The sequence below is a fragment of the Trichomonas vaginalis genome, chromosome VI (genome assembly GCF_026262505.1).
Source record: "Trichomonas vaginalis G3 chromosome VI, whole genome shotgun sequence".
NCBI lineage: Eukaryota > Parabasalia > Trichomonadida > Trichomonadidae > Trichomonas > Trichomonas vaginalis.
The window spans coordinates 4,452,622-4,478,977 of NC_067208.1; the positions used below are offsets into that span (position 1 = coordinate 4,452,622).

Genomic DNA, 26,356 nt, shown 5'->3' on the forward strand with positions numbered 1-26,356 from the left:
TTCACCAGAATGCTAGAGCAATTTATGAGACAGTTCTATGAAATGGGATTTGAGACCAGATACAGAGCTCAGCTTCCATTCTGGCTGAAATGGCTAAGAGAAATCATACGCTTCATGCAATACGTGGTTCTATCCATATATTTTTGTAAATTGTCAAACATGGTTGGTAGGCAATCATCACTAATAAGCGTTTTGGACAATGCTCTTCTTCTTAATTCCTGGATGTATTATCAAGTACAAGGATACCATTTCGCTATGGTTCTTATTGTTAACCAGATTATTATATTTTCAATTTTTACCAAGATATCACGTAATATCAAAAACGGAAAGCACGTTTCGAAAAATATTCTTTTTCTTTACATGTTAATGTATGACTTTTTTACCCCTCTTTATCAAATCGACATTTTCTTCAGATTTAACCAACAATTACATGTTACAATTCTGAATTTCACCTTTAACAATTTCGTTACGTTATTGATTCACACTTCAGGTTTATTTTTCACATCATTTCTTGAATTCTTCGTATGTACATTTTGGAAACCTAAAGTATTTGTGGTCTTTTCCATCCTAGACAAACATTCATGCGCTACATATTATTATTTCTACTGGGTGAAGTGTTTAATGATTTCTGTTCATATTCTTCTTGTAGAATACAATCACTTTTTACTTGAAATATTTATTTTCTCAATTTACCCATTAATAGTATTTGTTGCAGTTTTCCATAGAATGATAAGAGGAGTACATGCAAGTTACATCGGAGCGATAATGGAAGACAGCCCGATATTTGCATCACCATTTGTCCTATTCTGTCATTTACATTTCGGAGGAATTGTGAATCCTTTACTTGTTGCATTTGTTTGCATTTTCTTTTATACAATTGTTATAGTTTATTACAAGAAATACTTACAAAAGTATTCTTATGCGATTTTATCCGAAACGAAAAATGTTTCTGTCTTTTTTCCAGTTTCAAAGTCATTGCTTATCCGCAATGCTGCAGAATTTTTTGCTTACACTGAGGGATTCGACAAATTCATGTTTATGAGGATTAATGGAGATCCAGAAGAAACAATTGAAGTTGTTCGCTACTTATCTCTGTTTAAATATAACCATACTCGTATACTACAGATACTAAGCAAGTATACAAGCAATGGAGCCTATTACGACTTCCAATTTTATTTGTATCGGACACATGTTGAATACCAGAACATAGATGCCCCTAAAGTATATACAGATATATTGGATAATATACAAAGGAGGTTCCTAGTATCGAATTTCTTGTATTGGCAGTGCAGATGTTCAAATCAATGGATAAAAGCACATTATTATGCCACAGTTTCATCAATTAACCACATAGAATTGCGGAACTATATCAATTTCCTTGTTTTCATCTTCAGATATGATTCTCATATTTATCAATCTTTTGCGGAGTTTTCTTTAGTTGCATTAGGAGATCCAGTTCGATCAGTGAAATACAGACGATATGCAGCAACGCTAAAAGAAAATCCTTCAGGTATTGTTGACAATTTAATCAAAATTCTTTCTCAGAATTATCCATTGTCAACACAAAAATACAACCATGGAAACAACGAGCGACAAAGTGATATCACACCTGAAAGCTCACAGGCATCAATTGAAGCTCCTCCCGTCCCTCAAATGCTTAGATTTCATTTTGACGATAATGTCATTTTCCGTAACGATAAAAGTGACAATTCTCCTATGGCCATGTTTGTACAAAAGTGTAATTCATTCACATCGTATCGATCTGTGTTCTACATTATCTGCATTTTCATTATTTGTTCTATGTATTTCAAATACATCGATGTTGAATCGACAAAACGAAATAACATGATTTCTGAGATAAGATTAGTTCTTAAGAACACAATAGAACAGGCAACAGTCTTATCATCAAGTTTGTTGTATCAATATTTGTATCATTTAATGGCAGACCAAAAGAACCTCAATTTTTCAAAGGATTGTTGTGATACGATAATTAGTCACTTTTACGATGAATTACAAATCTTTCCTTTGACAATTGGTGAAGATTATTCTTTCCTAATGAAGTCATTAGGATATTTGAGTGTCAGACTATCAGAAGAATCAAAAATCAATTGTCAAAGTCTTTCGAATTCATTGAGTTTCATAACAACAAATGTTTATGACATGAAACTGAATTATGATGATTTGAAAAACAGAGTTTCTCTTTTGTTCACTCAACAAAAGAAAATTACTGATATAAAGAAGTTCGAAAAGATGACACAAATCGGTATTTTATTAGGTACATTAATTGTTACAGTCATGACACATTTCTATTTAAGAATAAATTTAATAGAAACGCCTCCTTCTGCTTTACAATTCCTTGCAAGTAAAGAAAGGTTGTGTCTTCTTCTTTTCCAGAAATCTTTGGAGTCATGGGATCTTTTCAAGATTTTGTTCCACTCTAAATCCAAAATGAAAGCCAAATCAAAGAAAAGAAGGACAATTAAAAGAGAAGATGCAGATATAATTGATACAAGACTTTTACAAAGCCAACATGTCAATCTTTCTGATTCAAAATTGACTGTTTCTTTTATTGGTTCTGATCATTATTTGCAACCAAGTAATTTCGCGTTGATGTCGCCTTACGTTGAATTAAACAAGTCCACGTTGTCTGATTCGATTTTGGCTGTTCCTAATGAAGAAGAAGATGAAAGTTCGACAACAGATGATTTCATTCCAGATAACGAACAAAAATTTGAAGTAATTACAAAAACCATTGAAAAAACAAAAAGTGACTTTCCAAATTATTGGCGTGTTTTTGGAATTATCCATGTCTTGCCATGGATAACTATTTCTTTTGTTGTATCAAGCTCAACGGAAGTTATCGAATACCAACATTTGCTTGCTACAAATTACATCAACAAAATCATAGAAAATGTTACTTCTTTTTATAGTATACAAGTATTTAATGAAAACTATTCTTTCCAAGGTTTAACTGATCGCCAGTATCACTATATTCTTCAGAACTTGTCACATCATTGTAGAATGCTAATGCCTGATGTACAATTAATGGAAACAGTTAATTTTTATAATAATAATGGTTATTTGTCATTACTTGTTTATTGTAATTTTACTGTTTTTCTTTCTATTCTTTGTATTTATTATCTTGAGATTGATATGAATAATGGTTATGCATCTCTCTTCCATTTCCCAAGAGGATACATCGAAGATATCACGAAGAAACCAGAAGAACCACCAGAAGAGAAACTTCCAAGTTCTGTTTTGCAAATAACTGTTCATAAAACAAATGGAATTATTACAACAGTTTCCGATTCTTGCGAAGAAATTTTGATGTGTTCTCCAATAGATTTAATCGGTTTGAAATATGATGATATCTTTACGAAAGATGAGAAAGGAAATCGTGTTTATTCTCTTAAAAGAAAACCAAAGACTTTCATTGAAAGTAAGATAGTTTTAGGAAAAATAATTAGAGTTGCTTTGTTTGACAATAACGGATCAAATAATTTAACAACAATGACAAACACGCTAAGCACGAAATTACCACAGAAAATTGCTAAAGTTTTCCTTGAAAACAGTTTGTCGAAGTTGCAAATTAAGCAATGTTCGATGATGATTATTAAGTTCAATACAATTGAATACAATCAAAGTGTTGAACAAATTTTTTTGAATCTTAATAACTTGATACAGATTTATTCAAGTGTTTTGCTGCTGAGAATCGAAGGAAGTTTGATTTATTTGCTAATTAAGACATCAAATAAATCAGTTCCTTTCTTGTTCATAAGAGATCTCTTGAACAATGAAAAGAATGTCGCTTACGGAAAGAAAGAAAAAACAGTAAATTTGATTGATTCGATTGTTCTCATGAAAACTACTGTTTCTGCCGACATTTTCATTAAAGGAGAGCCTTACATTTAGTTCCAGTACAAGGAAATGTACAGCCACTTACAACTTAGTAAGCAATGCCCTGCTGGATCAATAATGTTCGTCAATAACAAAAATAATAATCTGACTTTGCTGAAGTTTACAGATATTGACAAATTTATTGACGAATTACCTTAATCTATTATAATGTTTTGTTTATATATATATTTTTTTTGTGTATTTTATAAAGTTTATATTTCGATATTTTTTTTATTTCAGTTTTTATATAAAAAGATCATCATAGATATTAAATCCATACATGTGCTGTTAATTGTATCTGATATTTACAGCATAATCTCAATTGAATGGAAAAAATCCCTCAAACTATTGATGATTGTCTGGAAATTCATTCAATTATGCATTCGCTCAAAGGGGTAAGATCAAAAAGATATAATTCATTATAGATAAACATGATTTTATTGGAAATGATATTATTTATCTTAGTCAATTTAGCCCAAGAAGCCGAATTATAAACAAAGCTTGTATAACATTTTGATTGGTGAGTTAAAGTCACATAAACGAGAAGATAATTTTGTAAAGTCCACCTGAACCAACGTATTTTACCCCCTGAATAAAATAAAAACTGTTAATTTACACGAAATGAGCAATGCATCAAAAGATGTGAAAATTCTCCGAATTGTTATTTCATCTAACATCAGTGGAACCGTGCTTGCAGAAAAATCAATTGATTGGAAGTATGTAACAGAACACGTAACAATTGCAAAATTATGCCAAGTTCTCTTACAACTTGCAACAGAATTCGATGACGGTACAGTTCAATTCGCTTGTTTTGAGCCAACAGATTATGATTCCGCAGCTTTGGCCTCTAAAAATTCATTATCAAATTCAGAAACGAAATACTTGAACGTTGGATTGCTTTTACAAGATGATATTATCACAGCGGTATTTTATAAAATTCAAGCAGAAAAACGCATTCCAGAACACGCAGATTACGTTACACAGATTTCTAAAAGAATACATTCAGCATTTGCTGCTAAACACGTTGAATTACATAGAAGCCTCCGTAGTACCCTTGAAAAAATCGTTCAAGAAAAAGCAACAATGCCACCAGATGCAGCAACACAATTTGCTTCATTTTCTGAAGAAATTCCGGCTCTTCTTCACTAATATTTTCCATGTTGCCTGATTACTTTAATAATAAGTGTTTCATAATTTCAATATGAACAGCCAATTTTCGGCTGTTTATTTATTATATTGTAATTTGTATTTCTACTATACTTGTTTAAAAAGGTTATTATGTTTATTGTTTTTAAAGAATTTCAATGTTCAAAATTAATTTTATCAAATTTTCATCACACCATCATTTGTTACCAAGTACTTACTCTCTCCTTTAAACAGATGATTTCATTTTGCTTTATTAAAACTTGATATCTTGAATTAAATTATTTTGATAATATATCAAGTTCAACATCAATCATCTTATACACAGAAGCCTATAAAATATGAAGTTAAGTTTAAATGAAACAGAACAAATATATTTATTCAAACAGGAAAGGAATAAAAATTAAAAAATCGAAATAGGAAATGTTATCTATGAAAGTTAATAAGTGTAACCTAGAGGTAATAGTTATAGGTCAAATTTTCTCTTATTGTGGTTTCAAACGGCGATATTCTTCTTCTACTTGTTGATTTTCAACTGTTAGGACTTTAATTTCTTCTTGCAATTCTTCTATTTCTTGTTGTATTTTCTCTCTCTGTGATTCTAAGTTATGATATTTATCAACTTCCTTTTGATAAACGCGAACAAATTCTTTATATTCTTGTTGTAATTGATTTATAGATTTGACTTTCAATTGACGCCTACGTTTTTTGGTTTCTTTATCTTGTTGTTCGCCTTCAACAACTGCAATTGGAGGTGAAAAAAATAAATTCTTTTGCATATTCCTGCTGTTCTCTATATCATGTTTGAAAGGGAAATCCCATCGATCGCAGCTTCTTTTAGTAACTTTGGAGGGAAATTTAGACATTACAAAATTTTGTCACTTTTTTGAAATTCTTTTACACCGACTTAAAATACTAAAATAGGTTTATTTCTAGAAAATTCATGGTATTTGCAGCAACACTCATCATTTAGTTTAAGGGTTTTGTTTTGCGAAAAAAACGTACAATACGCAATTTCGCTAAAAAACATTTAGCTAGCAATTTCGACCTTTGACTCCACTCAAGACGTCACTTTTTTAATTTTGCGGTATCATATTTTTGGAAAATCTTTATGAATATTATATAAAAAGTCTCTTTAATATCTATATTTCATATTTTTATCGATTTTTAAAGTTTTTGCGAAAAGTATTCAATTATTTTTGCTATTTGGTCGGGTAAATGTCAGATTTGCGACATTTTCTGATATGATATTCAGGTTCTACGTTGATAATAATGCTTATAGAACCCTTTTGCTATTGTGTCAAAATTGCGAAACCGATAGCAAAAATATCTCGCAATATCAAAATTGAGATATTGAGTGAATTATGCATTATAGAGATTAAAAATCTGATTTGTGAAAACATCTCATCAGTTTCTAGCTAATTCAAAAATCTTTACTATCTTATTCGATTAAAATGAAAAGGGAATAGTTTCATTATGCTTTAAATGACAGCCTTATAATATAATCATAGTTTTCGCTCAATATGCAGCATTTTTTTTTCGAAATCTATGGTCAATATCCTAAATACTGATTGCTTTGCATTCATATCTCTTACATTTTCTATACCCACATCACTATTCATTGCTATTCCTATCTTTTTCATTTTTGTTTGTTTCTCATAATTTCTCAAAAAACATGATAACTTGATATTTGTAAATATCATACTTTATAACGTAAATAAGAACTTGACCTATTAAGAAAAGCAGTAATGAAAAGAAAATCTGAAATTCATAAAAATTACAAGTTTCTGATGACAATTAGCTTAATTAAACCAGGTACAAGATTATATAATTGTATTTTCTATCCAATTATCCATATAATATCTTATCCAGAAAAAATAACTTGATCAATACCAAATGATTTTTTAACTAGTAAATAAAGTATTTTCTTTACACACACATTGTATATCATAGTTTTTTTTTGGTTTCGCAAAACATCCAAAAACAAATATGCTATAAAAGTGACAATTTTAGCAAAACGAAACCCTTATTTAGTTTAATGAACATAGAAACGTGGAAATTTGAAATTTAATTCTTTAAATTAGCCAGCATAACATATAAAATGTAAATTAGCTCAGGTATGACATAATGGTTCTTATCATTTCTTTGAATAATTAATAATTATTAAAAAGATTATAAACAAATTTTTATTAATTTCATGGAAAATTCATGGAGTTTGAGTCAGTTCGTCAAATACTTCTGCAATTTGAGAGATCTTAACTCCATAATCAGGGTTTGATGCTAAATCGGAGTCTAAAAGCATTTCTATAACATCATTATCAGAAATGATAGCTACTAACTCATCAGTGATCTGAGTTCTATATGTTCCAGTTATCGTACAAAGAATATCAACAAATTTCATCTGGAAATTTTGATCAGACATTTCATAAAGAGCTGCACCAGCATCTATGATATCAGGATGCTCAAACATCATACCATATATATCAGAACTAAGTTGCGAATCAGCTAGGTTGAAAATGATACTAATTACAATAGATTTTTCATTATTTGAATAATTTTCAAGGATATCAGCAACAAAAGGATGGAATTCATTAACACCATCAAACCAATTATAGAATTCAGTTGGTATTAACCTTGAAATCTCAGCAAAGAACTTTAATACGACATTTCTTTCCTTATTTGTAAATGTTTCCTTAAGGAAAAGCCTTTTAACCTCGGCACATGGTACATTTAATGCTAGTTTGGCAATTTCACTATCATTTGTTATGAAAATACATAAAGCAAGGAATCGAATTATGGAAATTTTGATGTCATCATAGAGTTCTTCGCCATTTTTGTTAAAGAACATAATAGATTGATCGTAAATGAAAGAGAATGCTCCAATATCAGTGAAAACACTAAATAAATTGCTGGATTTCAAAAGAATTGTTGTTGAAAACTTGAGAATCCAATGAAAACGTTGTTTTGATTCATTATCTTTAGGGATACATAATCTGAACGGTAATATATTAAGAATTGTCTCATAATCAACAGTTTTTGCGTATTTCACAACGTAATACAAAAAATCAAGAGCCCAGTTGATTCCCATCTTATCTTGCATTGCTTCTGTAGTTGGCTGAAGTAATTCCACGATCCTGTCTAAGCCATCATCGATTTTAGAGTAAATTGGAATGTAAATGAATAATAATGTTGCAAAATTGTATCCATCTTGATCTTTGCAACCGATAAATAGTTCGGGTAACATTTCCATTAAGTTGGACTTCGAAATATATTCAGCTAATGGTTTGAAATTGGATAATCGAATAATAATTTTTAATAAAATCGAGATATTTGAAGGTATCTTGGAAGATCCGATTATATCTATTAGATCTGTAAACATATTCTCTGATAAAACATCAACAAGTGAGCCGAGATTTACTTTTTCTTTACTGACTTGAGGCAAAATTTCATTAAATGTCTGTAGAAGATCAAAAAGAGTGGAGTTTAGAGAGTTTCCATCTCTATCATTGACATATTGGTTAATTTCTTGAAGTTTTGCGTTTAAATAATCAGGAAATCCTGCAAGAGATGAATCTTCAAAGAGAACATCAGGCTCATATTGAATTAACTGCGGTGCTTTTGCAAATGTCCAGTTGCCTTCAATCTCAAAGTTGGATAGTTCTGTCTTGTAATCAATCATTTGACAGAAAATTTTATCTGACTTTTTATACATTCAATTTTTTTTTCTGAAGATAAATGGTAGAAAAAAATTGACACTTTACAAATTTTAAATAAGATAGAATGAATATTGGAAATCCTGGTACGCTTCCAGCACATCTAAGTTCTTTAGGCTATACCTATTATAATATTTTAGCGTATCTAAAATATGATGCAATTTAAAATTTCAAAATCAATTTTGTGCAATTCTCATAATTCAGATAAATCAATCCGTTTGAATGATCAAGAGAAAATAAATGACATCTCCACGAAGCAAACTTATGCATTTCATTCCGAATCATTCAGAATTCATAAATTTGGATGCGTATTTCGAACATTTTACTTTTACACTTGCACTTTCTCATTGATTCATGGTCTTTCTCAGACAATGGAAATATTTTCGAGAATGTCACTTTTTGTAAAAATCATTTTCGTAATTTTTTCATGTCAGAAGCACCAAATCCACACTTCTTTTCTCGCTCGGTCGAAGACTTTGGTGGGAAAATATCTTTTATTATCACTGATTTAATTGAAGAGTTGCAACATAGAAATGCCAAGTCGAATTCCGGTATTTTCAGATTAAATGGTGGCAACAAGAAACAAACAGAAATTTCGCAGTTACTTGACAATGGAAGAATTAAAGAATACAATCAAATGTGGGATAATAACACAGTTGCTTGCACACTTAAAAAGCATTTTCGTGATATGACAGAAAGGGGTGATCCTCTGTTTCCGAATATTGTATTCGATAAACTCTCCCCTCTTATAGCATCTAATAAGATAGATAATGACCAATTCATTGCAGAAACTCAAAAGGTCTTTGCAACCTTTAGCCCACCAAGATATTACTCAATTGTTCATTTTATCAAGTACTTAGTAGAAGTTGCAGACGAATCAGAATCAAACAAGATGACCCCATCTAATCTTGCAATTTGTATTTCGCCAAACATTTTCACAACACCTAACCTTAATAACAAGGAAATATTAGCTCTTAATGACTCCCAGAATAAAATTTTTGCCAAGATGATTGAACTTGGCCATCAACTCTTTGATTCCGTAAAAGTTCCAAAAGAATTAATCTTAGAGGATAATGAAATACCAAAGCTTTTAGCTAGAACAATGGATTCCAAAGAAAGTAAATCTTTTCTTGATTGGCGCCAGATGCGTAGGAAATCTTTAATCCCATTTGTTCCTATAGATCTTGCTACAGTCCCTGGCTTCGAAATCCCATCTACTCCATATCAACCAAAGAAATAAATATTTATTACTTTTTTTTTAATTCATTTTGAATTGAGTTATATATTTTTGCTCATTTTAACTACTTTTCTTTAAATAACCAAGAACATAATTCATAAATTCTTTGAGAAATCTCGAAATTACTAATGTACCTTTTTTTGAAAGCTTTTAAAATCAAATATTGATCAAATAACAGTTAATAATGCTATACGACATATTTCAAAGATTTGCTGATCATCATTTTAGATGTCTTCAAATGCAGATTATGCTACCCATGAATGCCAAACATACTTTTCACTTGATGAATGTCATTTAAAATCGCATATATTCCCGTTTTCATTGAATGTTTTAATAGGATTACTAGCATTTCTTGTATTATTTCATCATTATATACAATTACCATCAAAAAAGTCCGAATATTCAAATTCCCTGAGTGGATTTATTTTTTCATACGTATTCTACTTTACAACTAGAATAGTTTTACAATTAATTCCAGGAAAAATTTCACAAGAGACATTCTTAGGCGAAATGGTTCAATTAATTTCAGCAGCAGCCGTAGCTTTACCATTCTTATCCGTTTCATTTCAATCAGTCAGATTAATGCAATTATTTGATATTTCATTTCCAAAAATTGCTTCATATATACTTAATGTATTTAATATTGGAACTTACGCACTGATCTTTTTCTCACTATTTATTACACTTTCAAATGATACTATCGATAAATTGCGCTATCCTATCTGGATAGCAGCATTTTCATTCGCGATAATTAGTAAAATACTCTTCATATCAGCATCTTCTATTGTATTTGTATTATCTGACAAAACACAAAGATGTACAACAAAAAAGTTCCAATTCACAATTAAAACTGTTATTTTTATAACATCTTTATCCGTTGTATTTTCATCAATATATTCGTCCATAGAATATTGTAATTCTTTTCAATTTTTCACATTTAATCGTCCAGATTTAATAAATTCCGTTCTGCAATTTCAATTTCATTCACAGTATATTTTAGATCTTGTGCCTTTCTTTGCAATCAGCGTTTTTATGTTCCTTGTCCAAGGAATTCAAGCTGGAACAGCTACAAAGGATGATGATGATCCTACTAAAGAAGAAAATATAATAATGTCAGGATTGATTTAAATTAGTGTATTAATATGAATGCGAATTATGAATAAATGTTTAATATTTTGATTATTTCTTTTCTCAAATTCATTTTCTTCCAATTATTTAGGAGTCATTAAAAAAAAAAAAGGTAGTGGGGCCTCCAGGCACTTCGTGCCCTCTAGCCCTGAAGATGTTTAGTATAACTTTGTCCGGACAAGTAAGGGTCTATCGTCGCTACAGGAAAAGTTACAGGCGTTCCAAGGAAGTATACTTTGAGAAGCCTTTTCTGTCACTTTTCAGGAAAAAACATTTTTATTATTATATATAAATGAATTTTACAAAACCACCGTTACCCTTCTTTGGAAATAAGAGTAAATGTAAAGATATTCTATTGAGAGAACTTAAGAAACTACCGAATGGTCTAACATTTGTAGATTTGTTCGGTGGAAGTTTCTATATATCCCATTTGTGCCATACAATATTCCCAGACTCAAAGATTATATGCAATGACTTCGACAACTATATGGACCGTCTCAAACATATACCAGACACAAACAATATATTGAAAGCGTTAAAAGAAAAGATACCTATAGGTAAGATGGAACGTATACCATTAGATAAGAAAAATATTGTGAGAGAGGTTTTGAAAAAAGCAGAATATATAGACTGGGATAGTATATCTGCTAGACTATTATATAGTGGTGCTATAAGAGTTCATGACATTGAAACACTTATGTCAAACGTTTTATATCTTAACTATACAAATGTTTTCAAAGAGGACATAGAAAAATATATTGAGGGTATAGAGTTTGTGAGATGTCATTGGACAGAGTTGTATGAAAAATATAAAGACAAGGAAAATGTTTTCTTTATAGTGGACCCGCCGTTCTATAACACATGGGATTTTCAATACCAAGTAGACTGGACTTTGAGAGACTCTTTAGAAACTTTAGACGTTTTACATAACTGTCCATGCTTTTACTTTACATCCGATAAAAGTGGTTTGGAAACCGTTATGAGATGGTTAGAGGACATACATGACTATGAGTTTAGATATGACAAGATAGAATATGAGAGAGGTCCTATAAACCGGAGAAAGTGTCATAACAAAGAAATTTTACTAGTAAGTAAATGTGGTTTGAAATAGGACTACTTGTTTTAGGTTTTTTCCATTGTGTCATTTATTTATTTGACGTGGCAGAAAAGTACAGAGAATATGAAGATGAACCAATGCCTGCAAATGTCCAGTATATGTACTCGTAAGAGATATTTTTATCTAATATTAAATGGACGCACAGAACTTAGCGAATGCACAGCAACCTGGACAACCAAACCCAGAGAATATTCCAAATGAAGTTAGAATACAAACTGCAATGGCAAACTATGGTCAAGTGCCAACAGATGTACAAATGCAAACTGCCATGTCAAATGACGCTGCGTTAGGTTTGCCACCATGGTATGCAAATATGAGATGGAAAGAGTTTTATACAAACCCTGAAGTGGGATATAAACAACTTTATGCAGATGACGCGAACACAGGAGTTGACCCAGAATATGTTTTCTACCAGAGGAGAAACAGAATGTATGAGCTCCAGTTAAAAAATGCTATGGAACTCAGAAGGAAACGTAAGAGACTAGGCGGACATTAGATTTTTACATATAGTAAATGGGTTTCTTCAGTAGTATTGGAAACTTCTTCAGAAGAGTCGGAAGAGGTATATGGAATGGAATAAAAACCGTAGGAAGAGGAATTTGGAACGGAGTCAAAAATATTGGTAAAAGAGTAGGTCAGTTTGTTGGTATTATACCTAAAGACCCTGAACCAGAAGAACAAGCTCCTGTTATACAACAGCCTGAACCTGCACCACAGTCTAGTTGGCAACCAAATCCAACACCTCAACCGTATTAAAAATTATATTTTTACCGTTCGATAGTAGTTGTATATGAAACTAAGTTCTAAGTAAAACGCATGGTATAATGGAATTATTCTCTTTCTTCCATCTGTTGTAAACCATACTTGAAAGTCTGAAATACTTCCACTTGGTGGTTCGTATAGCTTTGTAGGTTTTTCGTAAAAGTCATTTGCCAAGCATAAAAAAGAGTTTTGCGCACCAGAAAATGAAGCATGAACGATAATAGCATCTGGGTCGAAAACATTTTCATATGTTCCATTAGGGTTTTCGACTTCATAAAAGTCCGGGTGTACTGGATATGCTGCAGGCTGATTTAACATCCTCATAAATCTATACCATGCCAAGTTGTTATATTTTGTAGAAATATAAACGTTTTCTCCAAGGTCTTCTATTCTATTGATTTTAACAGTTGCATTTTTCCTGTCATAAATAATATCGAGATGGTATTCTCCTTCGTCAATGTTGTACTGTTTTGCATATTCGAGATAGATATCGTTTATTTTTTCTTGAAAAGCTTGAAGAGTTGTTTCTAAGTTTACAAGCAAATTCACTTGTAAAAGTTTTCCCTGTTCAAATTTCTCATACATACGTTTTTCTTTGTTATAGTATCGAACTTCAAAACCGACCGTAAATGGGAAACCATGTATGGCTTCTGAAATGAACTTCATTCTACGAAAGCCAATAGCTTTTGTGACGGATGGGTCTCTTAACCATCTTAACGGGTAGTCAAAACGATAGCCTTCATGCTTTACGGTCTCTGTCTCAAACTTTTGACCGACATTAGTAAAAAGTTCATCTAATGGTTTAGTTGTAGCAACTCTAGAATTTTCTTTTTCTATTGAAAGCATATTTTATCTAGAATAAAAATGTCAAATGAAACAGCGTCTATGAGAGAAATACAACACAACCGACAACTCATTATACAAGCTCTAAATAAGAACACAACAAACTTTTCAAACTATTCTAAGATATCTGAGTCATTGAAAGAAGGAAACTTAAAACTGACATTAAACCAATGACAGATGAGTTTCTGTTTCAAGACAATAAGAACCATACTGTCTGTATAAATCCAACAAAAGGAACTTTAAACGAGAAACCTATAAATGAACTTCTTTTGAAAGCAGATGTTGACAACAAAGCAGACAAAACATATGTAGACGATGCAATAGCAAAAGAAGAAGAAAGAGCTGACAAAGCTTATGCAACAAAAGAACATACTCATCCTGAACTAGCAGACAAAACATATGTTGACAATAAAATGTCAAGTGAAGTGACAAGAGCTGAAAACGAATATTCTAAAAAGACTCATACACATACCATTGCAAATATTACAGACTTACAAGAAACCTTAAACAGTAAAAGTGCCGTTGGACATACACATACCATTGCAAATATTACAAACTTACAAGAAACCTTAAACAGTAAAAGTGCCGTTGGACATACACATACCATTGCAAATATTACAAACTTACAAGAAACCTTAAACAGGAAAAGTGCCGTTGGACATACGCATTCTATATCTGAAATAACAGACTTAAACGTTAGCCTTGAAAAGAAAGCAAATAAGACTCATACACATACAAGTTTTACAACTGTTGGTATAGAAAATATTGAAGGAACGGTTGAAGAAACTGGTGGGGATGTATTATATTGGAAACCTCCTAACTTTCCACAAGGTTTAACATCGGATGACGACATAACGACGATGAGAAACATTAGATGTAAAGATGTTTATGTCATGAAGGATGAACATAATATTAAATTCACTGCTCAAGATTTATATGACAAGAAAGCAGACAAAACAGAGCTTCAAACATTAAAGACAGAAATACTTCAAACATTATATCCTATAGGCTCTATTTATACGTCAATGAACTCTACCAGACCAGAAGTAGTACTTGGTTTTGGAACTTGGACTCAAATAGTCGACAGGTTTTTGTATTGTGCAAACTCTTCAAAGGAAACAGGTGGAAGTAAAACGATTTCAGGTGAAAACTTACCTGCGCACAGTCACTACATAGATTTAAGTACATCTCAAGCAGGTTGGCATAGTCATAGATATTGGAATTGGTCAGCAATGACAAAAGGTAAAGGATATGATGTTAAAGACAACGTTCAGTTTGCTATAAATTGTTACTGGAGTAACACTGAGGGAGGAGGAAACCATACACATCGCGTTTCAGGGTATACGCAAACAACGGGACAAAGTAAAGACTACATGCCACCTTACATGACAGTTTACGCATGGTATAGAAATGCTTAGTCGTCATGTTCCACTTCTTTAGCATATTCGTCAGGAGTTGTCTTATATTTGTTAGGAACTGTCTTTGAAAGTATACCACCTTGAACTTTGACAAGTTTGAAACGAGGTCTGACAATAGTAGTTTTATCTTCTGCTTGCAGTCTGTACATTTTGCCATGTTTGCCTAAAACTTCATAATATTCTCTTGTATACTTTCTTCTATTTTTACGAACACGAATGTGAGTACCTGTCGAGTTCCCATTGTTGTCATAGTCAATAGTATTTTCATATGGGTCGCGTTTAGGTATTTCTATTTTTACTTTGTCACCTTTCTGAAGTTTGAAGCCCGGCATTCTTTCTTGTTTGTCTTTTGACTAATTATTAAATATATAGTCTTTCTCTAAGTCAGGGTTGTTTTTCATTTCTTCGGGGAGTGGTTTCCCAAACCTTTTTGTTTACGGCTATTGTAAATATTTAAAACTTGTCTCATCTTTGCCATGGAGAAGTGTCTATATTTGTCGTCATATGACATTTCATTTGCTTCACCACCTTGTGGTTGTTTAAGTCTCTTAACATTTTTATACAACCGTCAATGACACCAAGAGCAGAATGGTTTTGGTCGACAATGAAATATTGGTTTACATTTTTTGAACGCAGATAGTTTTTACATCATCTGATTTGAAAGAACTTTCACAGTCAGATGTCAGTTTTGTTGGATGGTATTTGTCAACGAATATTGTCAAAGCTGCTAAGATATCTAAAATATTTTTGGACTGTAATGGTATGGCTTCACAGTATCTTGTGTTTTGACCGACAAATATTAGCCAGTATGGTGGTCCATCTGTTCTAACTCTCGGAATGTTTTCCAAGATATCCATAAACCAAGCATTTGGTGTTGAACTAAAGATTTTTATCATGAGTGCTTTTTTTGTTGCCTTAGAAACATAGGGGTCCTTGTTTGGATTCGTCATTTTTTAACCCATAAGAAATGGGTTTATTTGGCGCGTTAGCAGGAGTTGCATCCAGATTTTTGCCCGCAGTGGGAACAATAGCCAGAGGTGTATTTGGAGTTGGAAGGAAGATTTTGAGTACATTAGGTATACTTAAAGAGAAAGCACAACCTATTTACAAACTGTACAGAAAGGTTGGGATGTAGCACGAGATGCAACAAATCTTATTCCAAATCCTGAAACAAGAGGAAAAGTTCAAGGATGGATGGACAATGTAGGAAGACAAGCAGGAAACTATTATAACAAAGCAAATGACTACTATAACCAAGCAGGACACTATATGGACCAAGGTGAAAGATTCTTTAACAGAGGATATAACCATGCACAACAGTGGGTAAACAATAACCAACCTCAACCGCCTCAAACGTGGGGAATGTAAAGTTTTTTACTGAGATGAAATGAACAATACAGCATTGAGACAAATGGGTTCAAGATGGATTTGTCGGCTTCCAGCAGTTACACAACGTGTTGTCAAGTTCTTCCTATACCTCAGGAAGTTTTAGACCGACTTAAAAAACCTAAACAACCAGTTGAAAACAAACCAAACTAAAATTTTTTACTGAGATGAAATGACCGAAGAAGTTGAAACGGTAGATTTGACACCACAAACAAAAAGTTCAGAACCATTGTCAAAACCTGTCAAAGAACTTACAGATGAAGAGAAAAATTCAATAATAGAAAGTGCCAGGTCTGGAAATACAAACCTAACTACAAAGTCCTTTTCATAAAAATGGAACGGCAAGTATCTCAAAAAAGAATCAGACTCTCACAAATAAAATATTGAAGTCTGAAGGAGCTTTCGAGACAACAGATGGAAAAGTTTACTTCACTGACCAACAGTTCATTATAGAACATCTCATTGACTTAGAGTCGAAATATTCAAACTTTACAACAAACACAAAAAGTTGAAAGGAAAACAAAAACAAATGGCATATGATATTTATGAGATGTTGACGACACAACTGTTCCTGCAGGTGAGGTAAAGTCAAAGGAACCGAAAAGTGACGAAAAACCGATAGAAGAAGAAAAAACCAAAAAACTGAAGATAAACCAAAACCAAAGTTTAGTTGGAAACTAAACCAAGTCAACCTTCATTAGCTGGTATGGGTTGGCGTCAAAGACTTATGGCAGCAGGCGGTTATGTAAAGTAAAGAGAAAAAAAATATTTTTTTATTTTTATAAAAATGCCCCCATATAGAATGGATAGAAAGTCTGCTAGAATAAAAGCAGAGTTGCAAAGATATGGTTGGAGAGTTTCGAAGAATTTTAAATATAGGAAGGGAAGACCCATAAAAGTCTATGACAAATTGTCTGGTCTTCGCTACGAAATGGATTTGGAAACAGCACGTGCAAATTATCCAAACAGACTAGAGAGGTTAGAAGAAGAACGTCTTATGGACATGCCTTTCGATGTTAGTGAACCTCAAGTTGAAGGACACGACGGCTTTGCCAGATTCTACTGGAAACATGACGAACAATTGCATCCTTTGAGAAGGAAAAAAGGAAAAGGTGAAGACGCACATGTTCCATGGAAAGAACAAGATATGCATATGAGAAGTACCGTGAAGTTAGAAGTCAAATTACTTCTGGTCGAACCTTTACAGTAAACTTTGACGAAGGAAAAGAAAAAGAAGGCTTCATGGGAGTACTTGCTGCCATACAAGACGGAAATAAGAAAGGATACAATCTCAGATTGACCATAAGAGATTTGGATGGTCACATTTACTATGCATATGGCAATGTCACAACAGCCGCACAACTTCTTGACGCTTTCAAGACTACAAAGAGAGAACAAATGTTTGACTCCGACTCAGACATTTTGAATGCAATTGAAGGAATTGCAAGTGTCAAGTTCGAATGTACCAACCTAAACCCTCAAGCAGTCAGACAACATACTGGATACTTCCCGTTCAGAAATAAGTCTGACATTGACTTGACAAGGTATGGAATTTACAATTCAATTGAAACAATTGTCAATGAACCTTGTATTCTTACATGTCTCAGGAACTCTGGTCTTGTTACAGATGAGAAAATGAAGTATCTTGAGTCATGTGTGAAGACAAGGTACATTCTCAGAGGTCAATTGGCAAAAATTGCACCGTTGGCAAATGTCAATATCCGAGTCAACATACCGACTGAGAAAGGTTCTTCACATGACGACATGTTGTTGACTTCAAATTGCCATGGTTGAAGATTGTACTTGTCCACAACCACTTCATGTTGAACGAAAGTCTTACAAACCCATTGTTCGGAAAAGGCAAGTGCAACATTGTCAGAGCTGTAAACATTCTTTTCGAGAAAGGTTTGTTGGAACCAATTCCAGATGACAAGCTGACAGAAACTTTTGTACCAAAAGACGAAACAAACTTTTCACTGTTAGCAGACCAAAAGTTGTTCCAGACAAAGTTATAGTACATAAAGAAGTACACAATTCCACAAGGAGTTGGATTGTTCGGATACCAACCTGAACCAGAAGAACTTCCAATGAGGTTGCAAGAACTTCAAGATGCTATAAACAAACTTCCATTGAACATCCAATTGACGTCAAATTGTATTGGAGAGCATCGGAGTTAGGTCAGAAGGTTTTATATGAAACAGGTTGCTTCGACGATGTTTATGAGATAACAGGAGAAGTTTCTCAGAAGATAAGAGACTCACTTGAATTTCCACAAACTGGACCAATTGGTTGCGACAAGTTCGACTCAAACGAAAAAATATACTATGTCGACCTTAACGCTGCATACATGAGGTTTGTCCAATATATTCCGACTGGAATTCCAAACGAAGATGGTGAGTTCCCGGGAAGGAACTATACAGTTGGAAAAGTCATACAACAACTGTATGATTAGGAAAGCTTCAAACCCCAAACTTGCAATGACACTCAAATTGCTTATGAATTCGACATGGGGATATTCCATTAAGAAACCTCAAAAGATGAAGAGTAAACATTATGAGAAGGTCGACAACTTTGTTGAAAGGTTTTCTCCTTTTGTTTTGAAGTATGAGTTCACTCAAGGTCAAAATGGCTTAGTAACCACATTAAAACCTATTGTCGAACATTGGTCTTACCCTCAGTTCGCAAAGGCAGTCCTTGACAACTACAACAAATTCTTCTCCGAAGTCAAATCCAAAGTTGTGGTTTACTATGAGAACATTGACGCACTCATGACGAACGAAGAAGGATACAACAAACTCATTGAAATGGGAATGGTCGGTGAAAAGATGGGCTGTTTTAAGCTAGATAAGGTATTTTCCGAAGTTCATGTCCTCTCCAAGCGTAAGTACTGGGGCATACTTGAAGACGGCACAGAAATAAAACATTGCATGAAGTAAAAAATTGCATGAAGTAAAAACGTTTTTAAAACAATATATTTTTACATATATTAAATGCTTCAGGTTGAAAAACAAAGAACAAAAGTAGCAGATACAAAACCGTTAGACTATATCTTTACAAATGCTGGTAGGACTATTTCAGATGAAGAAATTTCATCCCGAGCGTACAGGTTTGACTATCCAGTTCGTTGGCTTCAAAGTCCTTCAGATGCAAAGGCAATAGGATTTAGAAGAGTTTTGTTTTCAAATAGAACTAACGCGTTTATGTTCGCAGTATATTTTCATGGGCAGTATAAAGGTTCTGATGGTCTAATAGACAAATTTGATGAAATGAGAATCTTTACAGTTCGTTCAGATGAAAGTCTTGAGAAAACTCTAAATGACTTTCAAACTCAAATGAACAAATACTATTGGGAATTTCAAGAAAAATACGACTCTTTACTAAATGGAACATACTATCTGAAACTAGAATATGACAAGATGAACTCCACCGTTTCATTTCAAAAGATTGAAATTAACCCTCCAAGAGATACAGAGTTTTTATTTTGGGGAGTAGACAAACGTTCTTGGGCACAATTTCTTCGGTTACTAAACCAGAACGAACCATTACCACCAGATGGTCCATTTCAATTTATACTTCCACCAGCAGATTTGACAGTTTATAGAAACGTGTTTGACCCTCAAAATGTTATGTGCCATGCAAGTTTCAGTTCAAGCAACAATAGTTTTCTATGTATCGGTAAGGACTTTTATGACTTTGCTTCTAAATTCTACGAACCACCTAGTAACAGTTTCTCTGACTTTCAAGTTTGGTTCACAACAAATGGTGTGCAACATATAATACCATTGTACTATGACTTTTATCTCGAATTGTCTTTCATATACAACTACGGAAAAGTGCTGAAAAAGTATTGAAAAATAAAGTTTAGGTGAAGTGGTGCGATCTCACCTCTTTTTTCACCTGTTTTTTCACCCGTTGAATTTTCATGACTTCTTCATCGTATATGTTTTGTCATGACTTCATCGTAAATGTTTTGTCATGACTTCATCGTATATGTTTTGTCATGACTTCATCGTATATGTTTTGTCAAGGTTTCATCGTAAATGTTTTGTCAAGGTTTCATCGTATATGTTTTGTCAAGGTTTCATCGTAAATGTTTTGTCAAGGTTTCATCGTATATGTTTTGTCAAGGTTTCATCGTAAATGTTTTGTCAAGACTTCTTCATCGTAATGAGCGTAAATCAGACAAAAATATATTTTAGGTGAAGTGGTGAGATCTCACCTCTTTTCTCACCTGTTTTCTCACCTGTTGAATTTTCATGACTTCTTCATCGTAAATGTTTTGTCAAGGTTTCATCGTAAATGTTTTGTCAAGACTTCTTCATCGTAAATGTTTTGTCAAGGTTTCATCGTAATGAGCGTAAATCAGACAAAAATATATTTTAGGTGAAGTGGTGAGATCTCACCTAATTTTTCACCTGTTTTCTCACCTGTTGAATTTTCATGACTTCTTCATCGTATATGTTTTGTCAAGACTTCTTCGTATATGTTTTGTCAAGACTTCTTCGTATATGTTTTTGTCAAACATGAACGTAAATGTTTTGTCATGACTTCTTCGTATATGTTTTGTCAAGACTTCTTCGTATTCTTTCACCCGTTGAATTTTGTATAAAAAGCAACCGCCGGAATTCCGGCGGTTGGTATATTCTTCACAAAAATGCTTGTTTTGAGGTCGAGCCACTTTTGGTTCCACCGTATTTTTCAACCAAAACTCATGAATTTTCCCGAAATAAAAAATAAAGTTAGTTTTTTTAAAAAAATATTTTTTATTTTTATTGTAAGAACATGTTAGCAACAACAGCACCAAACTCGTTAGTCATGAACCCAACTTCAATGTTAGTAGAGATGAAAAGCTTCATTCCTTCTTCATATACTTTCGAAACAGAAATCCAGAAGATAAAGCAGGAACTTCTCCAAGGAGATTTAGATTGCACTGCGAAAGATGAAACAAATGAAGAATATCTTTACGACATGCAGGATATTATTGACCATCTACCTAAACTTCCTGAAATACAACAACAAAAGCTTACTATTCCTGAATTCGATGAAATAGAAGTGAAACCAACTGACTCAGTTGAAATAAAGAAGTTCATACGTAATGTAAACTATGAGTTTCTTGGATTTCATTGCAACCACAAAGTCATGGACAAAGACTGCGACATGGTATATAAAAATATTTCTGACATATATAAATCGGAGGAGTTTAAGACCTACGACAACTTTGTTTCGTTAGTTGCTGAATGTGTATGGCAGATAAGAGATAAAGATAAAAGATGTAAAGTATGGAACGGACAAATAAAACCCGCAACTTTTGAGTTAAAGAAAACCATTGACGCTATAGTTGTTTTAGCAGGTAAGGTTTCAATGTACAATGCTAAAATGAACCCACAATGTTCTAAATGTAAAGCAGCAATGAGGAAATATAACTACTCCGTCAAAGAGATAGAACGTATGCGAAACGACTATGCTGACTTAAAGAAAGAAGCAGAGAAACCAGCAGAAAATAAAATGGACATGTTAGCATTTCTAAACAAAAACTATCCAACTGCTGACGATTTCCTTCTTTCAGATGTCAAGAAGAAGTATAAAGAAACTTTCGGCATTGTGAAAACTTTTGACATACTGACAGAAGAAATAGAAGCCACAAAATTGTTTAGAATTTCAAATATACATCGTACAATTCATGTAAAACGCTTATAAAAAAAAGAGGTGAGAAAAGAGGTGAAAAAACAGGTGAGATCGCACCTCTTCACCTAAACATTATTTTTGTCTGATTTACGCTCATTACGATGAAGAAGTCTTGACAAAACATGTACGAAGAAGTCTTGACAAAACATTTACGAAGAAGTCATGAAAATTCAAGAGGTGAAAAAACAGGTGAAAAAACAGGTGAGATCGCACCTCTTCACCTAAACATTATTTTTGTCTGATTTACGCTCATTACGATGAAGAAGTCTTGACAAAACATGTACGAAGAAGTTTATTTCCTGTGTTGTTGTCAAAATGTCATGTTGTCACCATTTTCAAAAAGATGTTAGTTGACCGAGGGACCGAGGGACCGAGGGACCTGGTGACACCTAAAATATATTTTTGTCTGAGTAAAATGACCAAATTTCATGATATAACTGTATTTTTTTGACGAAGAGAACTTTTACACTTCGTAAAAAAAATCCCTGAAATCGTGAAAAAATGACCAAATTTCATGATATAACTGTATTTTTTGACGAAGAGAACTTTTACACTTCGTAAAAAAAATCCCTGAAATCGTAAAAAAATGACCAAATTTCATGATATAACTGTATTTTTTTGACGAAGAGAACTTTTACACTTCGTAAAAAAAATCCCTGAAATCATATCTTTTATACAAGATAGAAAATCTTACTCGCCTAAAACTCTATGAAAATCGTGAAAAATTGCGAGTAGTAAAAAAACCCCAGTCGCCTAAAATCCCTGAAATCGTAAAAAAATGACCAAATTTCATTATATAACTGTTATTTTTTGACGAAGAGAACTTTGACACTTCGTAAAAAAAATCCCTGAAATCGTGAAAAAATGACCAAATTTCATGATATAACTGTTATATTTTTACGAAGAGAACTTTGACACTTCGTCAAAAAAATCCCTGAAATCGTAAAAAAATGACCAAATTTCATTATATAACTGTTATTTTTTACGAAGAGAACTTTTACACTTCGTAAAAAAAATCCCTGAAATCATATCTTTTATACAAGATAGAAAAAATAAAGTTAGTTTTTTAAAAAAATATTTTTTTATTTTGTATGTAAGAAACAGAAAATGACAAACACTGAGTTTGAAACAGTTAGAAAGATAGACAATGACACCAAAATGGTTAGAATAGGTGATTTAAACGTAAGATACTCAAAGAAATACAACAAATATTCTTTGTCAGACATTTTATCTCCATCTGGAAAGAAAACATCCCACGACTGGGTTAGAACTGCTTCTACTCAGAAAATTTTGACAAGAAATCCTGAGCTTATGATATCGGTAAGATTCTATGGAACTGCAGCATATCTCATCGACAAAAGTCTTATACCAATAGTTTTGTTATGGTTAGACCCAGTTGTTGGATATAACTTCATAACACATGGTTCATTCGATACGGAACGTTGCAGTGAAGGCTTACTTTACATCGTTCAGAAACCGAAGGACTTCAATACAAAGAGATATAAGATAGGAAGAACATATAATATAACTAAAAGATATGACAGTATAGTCAATAGAGTCAAGGTTGTGTTCGTTAACGATATGAGAGCTGCTGAAACAGAACTACTTGAAAAGTTTGAGAAAATGTATGGTGCTCCCACGAAAGGTAAAGAAACGTTTGAAGTAGATGAGATAGATAAAGCTATAAAATTATTTGACGAAGTTGCTGAAAAATACATGTAAAGCGTTTATTTTTGGTCTTTTGTGAAAATAAAAAAATAACGCTAATTTTTTATAAAATATTTTTTTTATTTTGTATGTAAAGACAGATATGTCAACAACAGAGAACACAACAACTGCTATCGTTCATGAAGACATAAATGAAGAATACGAGTGGGTTCAGTATAACAAACAGTTACGTCTCATTCGTTCGGTCAAAGACGATATGTACCAAGTGCAAAGTATTTTGAATGCTCTTCGTTCTACAAAGCAAGCATATCATTGGTTTGAAAACCAACAGACAAAAGAACTTTTAGAAGAATTTCCTCATATGTTTGCGTTCCTCGAAAAACCGAGGAACGAGATTCCATACGAAAATCGTAAAAATTTGCCAAATGGTTTGAAAGGATATTATGTACATAGACTTCTTGTAAATGCTGTTGCAATGTGGGCTTCACCTCGTTATGCTTGTTATATTTTCATGATGTTAGATGAAATTCATAGACAAGAACGTGAAGAGCTAGAGAACAAGCTTGAAGCAAAAGATGAAGTCATTGAAGCAAAAGACAAAAACATACAGAAAAGAATACCACGTTCGGTACCAAAAGGAAAGGAAAAGAACTATAAGTATATGATTTATACTGAAGAGATGGAAAATGAAGAAGACAGAGATATGGTTATGTTGCATTTAGTCAGAAGAAACAACAAAAGCTTTTACGACCTTGCTAAGATTTACAAATCTGACAGAAATTGGTTCTATCGCGAAAACTTACCGATTTCAATGACACCAAATGAAGATGTGAAACAAATAGTTCAAGATACTTTACCTCAAACACACTATGATATTAAAGGTTGTACAATACTTACCTTCAAAGAAGATTTGCCATTGTTAAAGGAAAAAATAACAGAGTATTTTGACAACTTCAAACAAGCAGAGTAAATGAACCATTTATTTTTCAAGCTTGACTTCAGATGGCTCAGGTAGCTCTATAAGGTAAATTGTCTTGTCAAATCCTTCTGGCATTCCGAGTCCTTCCATCCGACAAGAAAAAAATTTCCCGACAACTGGAAAAAAATTTCCCGACAACTGGAAAAATTTTTCCTGTTGTTCGTCCGTAAACCATTCAAATTTTCGAAAATTGAGAACTTTTTGGTCGAACGACAGAAAAAGTTTTTCCTTCCAACAGAAAAAGTTTTTCCTTCCGACAGAAAAAGTTCTTCCATCCGACAGAAAAAGTTCTTCCATCCGACAGGACACAAACGGATGACTGACGTTCCTCTTCCTGAATGTCTTCCAAAGCCAGAAGAACCGACAGCCCCAGCACCACAACAGACTAAGACTAAAACACTTACATTTTTTACGCTTGACTTTTTACAATTTGAACTTTGTTCGCGTAGATATGAATTCTGAAAGAAGTATGAGGGTCTTGTATGACTTTGTACTTCTCCCATAGTTCATGTCTGTCAAACTTACCTGCCATGGACTCTTTCATAAGTTCCATGAAATCGTCTTCGGACAATCCGGGGAAAAGTACAATATCAGTAAGTATTCTCTTTACATCCTTACTTAAACTCTTTGCTGTCTGTACACAAATGACAACTGAGATGTTAAAGTGTCTGAGCTTCTTAAGAATTCGACACATATCTTGTTCTCTGTTCTTTAACAAAGGATGAGATGCAAAGTCGTCTAAAATAAGAAGACATCTATGAGGGTAAGTCTTCCAATCGTAAGATTGCAATTTCTTCGAAATGTATTCTATCTCTTTCTGTTTGTTTCTGAAGTGTTTCTTCTCTAATATTCTCTGCATTTCCTCATTTGGGTCTTTAAACTTAGAATTTATATACTCATTTATAGCATTATACTTCAAAACTCTTCTTTGGTACTTCTTTATCCAATCTAACAACTCAGAGTCTTTTATACATACTAACTTAGACTTCTTTATAATATCTTTGAACGAATTGACGGTTTGGTCAAATTGACCAGAAGTACTACAAATGACAACTAACTCATAGAATGGGTTCTTCTCATCTAGTTCTTGTTGTTGTGCAGCCATTTTAAGATAAGTGAAAGTCTTACCAGACCCAGGTGGTGCAATTAGACCTGTTATACCATTCTGAGCAAATAAGAACTTTTCATGTATAGGCTTTATCTGAGCATTTTCTAATTTCACCTTGTTCTTGTTTAAAACATTCTCAAATTTCTTGTCAATGTCAGCAAACTTTTTTTCTAACATATTTTTAGAAAAATTAAAATTTTTATCTTTTTGAAAATGTCTAGCGATTTCGCCATCTATATTCGAGACAAGCTTTTCGACAGCAAAACATCTGT

General features: G+C 32.9%; 14 protein-coding genes and 3 pseudogenes across 17 annotated transcripts, besides 1 other annotated feature; 13 read left to right on the forward strand and 4 right to left on the reverse strand.

Moving 5' to 3' along the window:
- Nucleotides 1–9: 9 nt before the first annotated feature.
- Nucleotides 10–3,912, forward strand: TVAGG3_0804300 (uncharacterized protein; the record flags this gene model as incomplete). The annotated part of the gene is made up of 1 exon (XM_001327571.1): nt 10–3,912. The coding sequence occupies one exon, from the start codon at nt 10–12 to the stop codon at nt 3,910–3,912; it is 3,903 nt and encodes a 1,300-aa protein (XP_001327606.1).
- A 595-nt stretch (nt 3,913–4,507) lies between these two features.
- Nucleotides 4,508–5,172, forward strand: TVAGG3_0804310 (uncharacterized protein; the record flags this gene model as incomplete). The annotated part of the gene is made up of 1 exon (XM_001327570.1): nt 4,519–5,046. One exon carries the CDS (start codon nt 4,519–4,521, stop codon nt 5,044–5,046), a length of 528 nt encoding a protein of 175 aa, XP_001327605.1.
- A 353-nt stretch (nt 5,173–5,525) lies between these two features.
- On the reverse strand, nt 5,526–5,906 carry TVAGG3_0804320 (uncharacterized protein; the record flags this gene model as incomplete). The annotated part of the gene is made up of 1 exon (XM_001327569.1): nt 5,526–5,906. The coding sequence occupies one exon, from the start codon at nt 5,904–5,906 to the stop codon at nt 5,526–5,528; it is 381 nt and encodes a 126-aa protein (XP_001327604.1).
- Nucleotides 5,907–7,222: 1,316 nt separating this feature from the next.
- On the reverse strand, nt 7,223–8,719 carry TVAGG3_0804330 (uncharacterized protein; the record flags this gene model as incomplete). Its single annotated transcript, XM_001327568.1, has 1 exon — nt 7,247–8,719. One exon carries the CDS (start codon nt 8,717–8,719, stop codon nt 7,247–7,249), a length of 1,473 nt encoding a protein of 490 aa, XP_001327603.1.
- A 390-nt stretch (nt 8,720–9,109) lies between these two features.
- On the forward strand, nt 9,110–10,109 carry TVAGG3_0804340 (GTPase activator protein; the record flags this gene model as incomplete). The annotated part of the gene is made up of 1 exon (XM_001327567.1): nt 9,181–9,993. The coding sequence occupies one exon, from the start codon at nt 9,181–9,183 to the stop codon at nt 9,991–9,993; it is 813 nt and encodes a 270-aa protein (XP_001327602.1).
- A 2,259-nt stretch (nt 10,110–12,368) lies between these two features.
- Nucleotides 12,369–12,731, forward strand: TVAGG3_0804350 (uncharacterized protein; the record flags this gene model as incomplete). The annotated part of the gene is made up of 1 exon (XM_001327566.1): nt 12,369–12,731. One exon carries the CDS (start codon nt 12,369–12,371, stop codon nt 12,729–12,731), a length of 363 nt encoding a protein of 120 aa, XP_001327601.1.
- A 17-nt stretch (nt 12,732–12,748) lies between these two features.
- Nucleotides 12,749–12,991, forward strand: TVAGG3_0804360 (serine threonine-protein phosphatase family; the record flags this gene model as incomplete). Its single annotated transcript, XM_001327565.1, has 1 exon — nt 12,749–12,991. The coding sequence occupies one exon, from the start codon at nt 12,749–12,751 to the stop codon at nt 12,989–12,991; it is 243 nt and encodes an 80-aa protein (XP_001327600.1).
- Nucleotides 12,992–13,065: 74 nt separating this feature from the next.
- Nucleotides 13,066–13,843, reverse strand: TVAGG3_0804370 (uncharacterized protein; the record flags this gene model as incomplete). The annotated part of the gene is made up of 1 exon (XM_001327564.2): nt 13,066–13,843. A coding segment is annotated over one exon (778 nt), but the record flags the coding sequence as incomplete, so codon positions are not given.
- Nucleotides 13,844–14,109: 266 nt separating this feature from the next.
- Nucleotides 14,110–26,356: part of a mobile genetic element that runs on past the window's edge.
- TVAGG3_0804390 (phage tail repeat-like family) lies at nt 14,254–15,202 on the forward strand (the record flags this gene model as incomplete). Its single annotated transcript, XM_051247462.1, has 1 exon — nt 14,254–15,202. A coding segment is annotated over one exon (949 nt), but the record flags the coding sequence as incomplete, so codon positions are not given.
- TVAGG3_0804400 lies at nt 15,299–16,115 on the reverse strand (annotated as a pseudogene). Its single transcript has one exon. A coding segment is annotated over exon 1 (817 nt).
- On the forward strand, nt 17,447–18,141 carry TVAGG3_0804410 (annotated as a pseudogene). The gene has a single exon. A coding segment is annotated over exon 1 (695 nt).
- TVAGG3_0804420 lies at nt 18,807–19,580 on the forward strand (annotated as a pseudogene). Its single transcript has one exon. A coding segment is annotated over exon 1 (774 nt).
- TVAGG3_0804430 (uncharacterized protein) lies at nt 19,635–20,495 on the forward strand (the record flags this gene model as incomplete). The annotated part of the gene is made up of 1 exon (XM_051247463.1): nt 19,635–20,495. One exon carries the CDS (start codon nt 19,635–19,637, stop codon nt 20,493–20,495), a length of 861 nt encoding a protein of 286 aa, XP_051082938.1.
- On the forward strand, nt 21,427–22,341 carry TVAGG3_0804440 (organellar and viral DNA polymerase type B; the record flags this gene model as incomplete). The annotated part of the gene is made up of 1 exon (XM_051247464.1): nt 21,427–22,341. The coding sequence occupies one exon, from the start codon at nt 21,427–21,429 to the stop codon at nt 22,339–22,341; it is 915 nt and encodes a 304-aa protein (XP_051082939.1).
- Nucleotides 23,437–24,051, forward strand: TVAGG3_0804450 (organellar and viral DNA polymerase type B; the record flags this gene model as incomplete). Its single annotated transcript, XM_051247465.1, has 1 exon — nt 23,437–24,051. One exon carries the CDS (start codon nt 23,437–23,439, stop codon nt 24,049–24,051), a length of 615 nt encoding a protein of 204 aa, XP_051082940.1.
- TVAGG3_0804460 (KilA, N-terminal/APSES-type HTH, DNA-binding family) lies at nt 24,140–24,915 on the forward strand (the record flags this gene model as incomplete). The annotated part of the gene is made up of 1 exon (XM_051247466.1): nt 24,140–24,915. A coding segment is annotated over one exon (776 nt), but the record flags the coding sequence as incomplete, so codon positions are not given.
- Nucleotides 25,292–25,438, forward strand: TVAGG3_0804470 (uncharacterized protein; the record flags this gene model as incomplete). The annotated part of the gene is made up of 1 exon (XM_051247467.1): nt 25,292–25,438. The coding sequence occupies one exon, from the start codon at nt 25,292–25,294 to the stop codon at nt 25,436–25,438; it is 147 nt and encodes a 48-aa protein (XP_051082942.1).